At 44.2% G+C, this 7,500-nt stretch overlaps 1 protein-coding gene across 1 annotated transcript in view; it reads left to right on the top strand.

Moving 5' to 3' along the window:
• The window catches only part of maml3 (mastermind-like transcriptional coactivator 3), a 105,567-nt gene that overhangs the window by 96,635 nt on the left and 1,432 nt on the right, over positions 1 to 7,500 (top strand). Inside the window, exons 4-6 of the mRNA XM_040147143.1 lie at positions 3,294 to 3,560; positions 5,233 to 5,311; positions 6,846 to 7,500. The exon at positions 6,846 to 7,500 is cut by the window's right edge and continues 1,432 nt beyond it. Coding sequence (XP_040003077.1) covers positions 3,294 to 3,560; positions 5,233 to 5,311; positions 6,846 to 7,500 — 1,001 coding nt within the window. The remainder of the gene's footprint in view (positions 1 to 3,293; positions 3,561 to 5,232; positions 5,312 to 6,845) is intronic.

Below are 7,500 nucleotides of genomic sequence, written 5' to 3'. Positions count from 1 at the left end.
ATATGTATGTATGTTTGTACATAAATATACGTACATACATACATACATACATACATACAGATAATACAGTAGATACTTATTTCTGCTCCATGAGATATAGGAATGAAATGGACAATCTCCCCCACCCCCACCCCACTTACCCACATGCACATTTCCGCTCACTTCACGTGTAATGTAATCACCTGGGCTCTCCATGCCTCCTAACCCAATAAAGCTGACAGCCTCTGCTACACACACATGCACACACACAAATATCTTCCGGAACAACCTGCAATACATTTACCTCGGTTGTCATTTCATCCTCTCTTCCCTTTTCTTTGCCATGTCTTTCCTGCTACAGACTGCCTTAGTGGCAGCTAACAGTCGATGTAGCAGTTTCAAACTCCAGCTTCTGGAGTTTGCGGAAGTTAGTAGCTAACCATTGAGTCTCGTTAGCCACTGACCCGTTTCTGTTGAACATTTTTGTTGGGGACTGACTTGAGCCGGACCAAGGTGCCAGAATGAAGCATCAGGGTTGGGTCAGGGAAACAGAGGCAAAGACAGAGATAGTTGGATGGACAGGGCTACAAGAGAAAGCAGACAGACAGACGGTGGATGCTCTTTGTTACATTATTCAACAGTATTCATGAAATAGGACAGAGGGGACAAAGAGGATGGAAGATGGAAGGATAAAGAGAGAAAGAAGAGGTCAAAGAAAGTAGTAAAATTGTAGGATGTGAGTGTGTTTGTGTATCTATTGTAAGTGTGACTCGTTCGGGTCTGCCCGGCGTCGCAGAGGGTGACCAGGTGCGGCGGCCGTAACCGCTCCTCCAAGCGCCATCTGCTCCTCACTGCAGCAACTGTTGCCAGGGTACCTGCTCTCCTCTCCTCTGCTCTGCTCTGTCCCACCTTTACTCCTCCTCTTGTGGCTTGTCCCCTCCTTGCTTCCTCTTGTTTTTCTCCGAAAAGAAGACCTGCTCTGCTTTTCTACTCTTCTTTTTCTCATTCTGCTCTCATGCCTTCCTTATTCCCTCATGCTTGCTCTTCTCTCTTCCCTTCTATTAATTTAATTTGCTTTTTCCTTATCAAGAGGATACCTGCCTTTTATTCAATAAGCTTTATTGGCATGACATTCAATTCATTGTATATTAGCAACGCTTCAGTGCAGTACTAATAACACTGAAATAATACTGATACTACTGCTAATGCACTTGTTCCTTTTTCATCTTTCCCCTCATGTGCCTTTCTTTTTTGCTTGTCTTTATTTAACAACTGACAAAGTATATATTCTGTACTTTTCTGTCATTTCTTCAGCCTTCTGATACTGTGCTACTACTGCCACTTTCCCCTGCAACACACACACACACACACACACACACACAAACACACCACCTTCACCAAAATCCTTAATTCTCTGAGACTTTTCCTCTCCTCTTTCCTTTGTAATCCATCTTCCTTCCATTCCTTCATTCCCTGGCAATTGTGTGGACATGACTCAGGGCCCCCTGTCTACAGAGGGGGAGAGAAAGAACCAGAGAAGGAGCAGGGAAAGGAGTTTGATGGTGGGGTCTTCAGAGAGAAGGGAAGAAAAGAGGTAGAGTGAGTGGGGGAGAGGGAGAGATCGTAGATCAGAATGGTCATGATTGAGCCATCTGCTGAGAGGAGGCCAGTGAGACACACATACACACACATACACACACACACACACATACACACACATGCCTGCTTAAAGATCACCACTGCCACCCGTTGGTCATTTCCTGACACTACGCCTCTCCTTCCCCTCTCCGCACCTCTCTTGCATGGTCTGACTGCTCTGCTGCCATCCGGCAGGAACATGCCAACCAGAGATGAGACACGTAGCTCTGAACATCGATCAGTCTGGTCTGGTTGTCTGGTGAGCCAGTCTTAAGCAGCCGATTCAGTTTGCTCGGCAGGGTTTTCTTGTGTTCTAATATATGAGGTTTATCTCCACCTAACTCCTTTCTAAGAAGAGTAGAGCCTCAATAGGGATTATGAGGCTTTGGCTCTTTCAAAACATATTGAGTATAGTGATGTGTTACAGACTAGCCAATGCTACGATTCACTAATGTAATCCTGCTTTTTCTGTTTCATTCTTTCCCTGCAGTTAAATGTGATTTGTTGTACACTGTCTGCTCCTCTGTGTGAATGTGGGTGGCTGTGTGTGGTAGTATTTTTATATGTGCAAACTCTCTTTACTGGCTTGAATCATTCATTCTTCTCCTCTCAGGCCTCTCCCCTCTCTTATTGCCGGCAACGCCAAAATGATGTCCACTCTCGTTCAGCTGTCTAACCTTTAATAGATCCATAAATGCTCCTTTCCCATTGGCCAGAGCACGCCATTTCATCTTATTAGAGATTAGCATATGGCTGAGTGGAGGAGGAAGTGCTCTTTATATGCTAATGAGGCGATAATCTGTGCAGCGAGGACCCACCAATGCCCTGTTGGGAGAACTCAGGGTGGCCTGAAGTGCTGAATCTTTAGGAAGTCCTGTCTTTATTTTGCATTTCACTCTCATTCACAGACACCTGGACTGTGTCTTTGTGAGCTTTAATCCAGCAACATGCTCGACTGCAGTGTTATGCCTAAAAACGACTGTCTGAAGTTGTCACTGTAGATGCCTACAATGCTGGGAGTGTACTGAGTATGCATTCCTTCTGTACCTGATGTAACTGTGTTACATTCACTTGTAATACAGAACTGTAAAAATGACATGAAGAGAAGATTTGTGTGATATGAAATGGCTTTGTTAAATGTGTAAAAGATCATTTAGCCCTTTTTTGTTTAATTTCAAATCTTAGGTACACAAACATGATTAAAACAGACTTTGCAGCAATAGTTCAACATTTTGGGAAATACACTTGTTTGCTTTCTTGCCAAGAGTCAGATGAGAAGATCAATATCAGTACGGTAATAATGAAGCTACTGCCATCAGCTGGTTAACTTAGCTTATGTTAGCACAAACACTAGAGGCCTGGCTCTGTCAAGTATAACAAAATCTGCCTACCCGCACCTCTAAAGCTCACAAATTAACACACTATTTCTTGTTTGTTTAATCCTTTCAAACATCGAAGTATAAACTTTTTTTTTTTTTTTGTTTGTTTTTTTTATGAAGCTAAGCTAACTGGCTGCTGGCTGTAGCCACATATTTATCGGACTCACATGAATCCATCAATCTTCTCATCTAACTCTCTGCAAGAAAGCTAATCAGCCTATTTCATAAAATGTCAAACTACTCACTTAACTTGCTTGATTGATCTGACCGTCTGCCCCCTCCTCTCTGTTTGTGCAGGAGCAAGGTGTGGTGGGAATGTCACGACCACCGGGTGCCATCCCTCCTCCTCACCCTGGTGGGGGTGTGGCCTCAGGGGTGGGCCCCAACCAGGGGTCAGGACCACCTCCGGGCTACGTGGGCAATCAGCAGCAGGCGGCCATGATGAAACAGATGATGGCGATGGAGCAGGAGAAGAGGGTGCAAATGCACATGATGGAGCAGCAGAAACAGCAGCTCTTCAGAGAACAGCGACAACAGCAGCAGCAGCAACTACTGGCTGAACAGGTGAGGTTTTATAAGTCAGTGTGCTCAGACCATAAGGTTAGTGTGTCTGTGTGGGGATTAAAAAGCAGGTAGGCTTGTGTGCTTCATCTGCCGTGCATTAAATTATAATTTGTGTGTTTTAGCATTGTTTGTTCATACATCCCTGTATATTTGTATGTATCTGCAGCTCTGACAAGAGCAGCTCATCTTCTCTTCTTCTTTACTGTTGTCTGGTTGCATGTATAATTACCCACAACCAGCCCCCTCTTCACTACTTCCTTTTCATCTCTGCAGTGTGTGTACGTGCATGTGTATGTGTGTGTTTTTGCCACATGCTGCCTGCTGTGATAATGTGGTGTTTTCTTTTTATTTCTCTCTCTGTGAGTGAATCAAGTATTAAAGAGTTCTGAACTCTGAAGTCACCACCCACCATGTTGGTTTTAATTGGATCTGCAAACACATACACAGACACACAAAGAATGCAATAGGTGTCTGAAAGGAAACACATCCTCCTGGGGTTTAGTGTATGTTGTTAATTGGCTATCATACCTCTATTTAAACGAGAAACACCTTTTCCTGTCCGGGCACACAATGAGCAGTTTTATGCCGCAAGGACCCACACTCCTTATTTACGATAAAAGATTTTAAAATTATCCATCTAAGTTTCTATACCTGCAGCACAGCACCTGCAGAGTAACTGGGCTGTATTTGGTTTCCTATTTGGACACTATCTACCACTAACTACTGTACACTAATGTAATCCTGCCAGCACACATGCGTCTCACCTCTACTTTACCAAAACATCTGTCTCACTTCTACTGTACCAAAACATCTGTCTCAGCTCTGCTATACCAAAACATCTGTCTCACCTCTACTGTACCAAAACATCTGTCTCAGCTCTGCTGTACCAACATCTTTCTTACCTCTGGTTCACCAAAGTCTGCTCTACTGTACCAACTGTAATGAAAGCCTGGTTACACCTACTGTTGACATTGTTAATTGTAACTGTTCATTACATGTTCACGGGGTAATGAATAATTTTCTTTGTATATCAAAACCATTGACAGTTGCCCATCACAAATTCTCCAAGTTCAAAGTGATGTCTTAAAATAGCTAATTTATTATGACCAAAAGCTGAAAAAGACAGCTAAAGTTCAGTTCATGATATGTCTGATTTACCTTTGTGACGCTGAAACGAGCAAGTGTTTGCATTTGTATTAAATAAATGACTAAAATGATTTATCAGTTATCAATTCACCCACTGAAAATTTCATCACTCTAACAAAATATTGTGGAACAAAATACCATCTTGGTCCACGTGATAATGTTGGAGGTATCAGTGGTGTGTGAGTCCCTGCATTCAGACCATTCAATGCATGATTTTCACGCTAAATGACTTTGAAAGTTGTGATACCGGACACTGTTCACACTTTATACTTTTAGGAAGTTTACTGAATGAAAGCTTTAATTTATGGTTAAAAGCGTGCATTGGAGCCTTATTTTCCCCACTGTGCATATTGTAACACTATTCAATTCTGTCAATAAAATCAGTTTTGTCAAACTCTTTTTACAGTTAAGTGTGACCGTGTTCATGTGTGTGTCCTGTGATGATACCAAATCCTGAAAATATGAAATACGTATGAGTCAGTTACAGTCTATGCTCTTAACAACTTGTATGTGTCTGTGTCTGTAGCTCCAACAGCAGCAGCATCTCCCTAGACAAATGGGCCAGGGCCAGAGGAATCCATACCCCCAAGTCAATCAGTACCAAGGTGAGACACACAAACACATGCATTCAATTCATCTATGCAACAATACACACAATGTATGTAAAACCACAAGAATGGAAGCACCCCATAGATTGTCTTATAAAGAATGCCAGACCTGACCTAAATTCTTCAGCATTGTATTGACAACCACATTAGTAAATAGATTTTTGGTAAAGCAGTTTCCAGTTCTTTGCAGAGCATACTGATGGTTAAACAAAAAACCTTACCATCACAAATGCTTACTTGTCTTGCAACAAGTATGGTATACATGGTAAATTGCCAAGACTTTTAGACATTTAACAGATTTTACAGTTCTCTCTCAGCCATATTCATAGACAGATAGATACACAAACACTTAAAAACATGTATGCAAACCACAGCGTTGACTGAACATCACCCTGAAACCAAACCTTGTCCTCTCTGTCAGATACATCAGTTGGCGCTCAGATGCCTTTCAGTCTCTATCTCTCTCTCTCTCTCCGGAAAAAAAAAATAGAATATTCCTGCTCTGCCTGTTACCACGGCAACGTGTCTGTCCTGGATCCCCCAGAGTTCCGGTGAAGTCAGAGAGATGGATGAGAGGAGGGAAGTGGGAGAGAGGGGGGAGGCTGGCAACAAGAAGAATAGGTAGATAGTCTGGTAGGTAGAAGGAGAGGTTGGGAAGAAAGGCAGAGAGAGAGAGAGAGAGAGACGAGTGGGTGAGAGTATGATGGAGAGATGAGGTAAATGCAGAGAGGGAGGAGGAGAGTGAAGTCGAAAGCCATTTATAGCCATCAGAGAGACTGTCTTCAAGTCTGGTTGACATTGTGGAGAGGAAGAAGGGGCTTCAGCATGAAACTCTGTCCTACATATATACCTGTTAGTTCAGCTATCCTGCAGTGTATCAGTGATTCCAAAGCAATGATTTTGGTAGTATCCCCTGCAATCAGAACATACTCAGACTCTACTTCATACTCTATTATATGAGGTGATACATTGAATATACATGGCTTTTTAGCGGTGTTACGTTACCTCCAACTTTTCTCACTCCCTACTTACTTACAAGTCTGGAGTGTGTGATCCTGCTCTTTCTCACTACTCTGTTACAGTTCCAGTCCAAGCTGTGAGGTGAGGGATTAGTGGAATGATGTCAGAAGTGGGTTTATTAGAGGATTTAGAGGCATTTCCACGCTAGCAGAACTCCTTAGCTCTGCTACTACCGAGCCTCTAATAGGAAAAAATGGGGAATTGAGGTGCTGGCGCTTTAGTGTGTTTAGTTTTAGTTTACTGGTGGGATTTGAACTAAATTGGGAGAGAAGTATTTGTTTCCAGACTAATCAGGTTGTCACAGAACATAAATCTTTGCCTTAGCACGGAGTTATTAGATAAGTCTTATGTGCCATTTGGTGATTTAAGTAGATCTAGTATACAGGCTCCACAACTCTTTTACAAATGTCCTGTTCTTTGGTGATTTCTTTCTCCATATGCCTCTCTAATTCTTTCCCAACTACATTGTCTCTATCCTCGTGTTTTAACTCCTCTCATTCTTCTTACTTAGGTCCTCCTCAGGATCTGGCATCAAGGAGCCAGGCTCTCCAGAATATTCGGGCTGCACGACTCCTACAGCAGCAACAGCAGAACCAGCAGCAGATGGTCCAGATGACTTCAGTTCAGAGCCAGGGGGGCTCTGTGGGACCCCAAACTGACATGGGCCTACCCTATGGCAACCAGGGGTCTAACCAGGGTTCCCTGTACGGGCTCAACCCCTCCATGAGCCAAATGATCCACCAGCAGCAGCACCAGAGCCAAAGCGTCCAAGCCTCCATGGGTCTTCCACCACAGCACAACCCCGCCGGAGGTCCTCCCCGGCAGGCAGGTGCGGGTCCTGGGGTCGGAGGTATGCCCGGAGGCCCTGGAGGTGGTGGAGCGGGAGGGTACGGGGGACAGGGGATTTTAATGAACTCCATGACCCAGCAACCCCTCAAAGGCCCTCCCAATGCCAAAGCCCAGGCACAGAGACTGCAAAGCATGCTGGGAGCAGGAGGAGGCGGTGGGGGAATGGGGGCAGGCGGCTGGCCACAGCAGCAAGGACAGAGTCTGCAGGCCATGGGGGGAGGAGTAGGAAGGACTACAGGAGGAGGGGGAGGAGACATGGTGGGGTTCAGCTCAGCCCAGGGTTATGGGATGCAGCCGGGTCAACCCCCTCGTATGGC

This window comes from Xiphias gladius, chromosome 15 (genome assembly GCF_016859285.1).
Source record: "Xiphias gladius isolate SHS-SW01 ecotype Sanya breed wild chromosome 15, ASM1685928v1, whole genome shotgun sequence".
Taxonomy (NCBI): domain Eukaryota; kingdom Metazoa; phylum Chordata; class Actinopteri; order Istiophoriformes; family Xiphiidae; genus Xiphias; species Xiphias gladius.
Note: the sequence above shows the minus strand (reverse complement) of the source record. Positions and strands in the feature narration are given on the sequence as shown.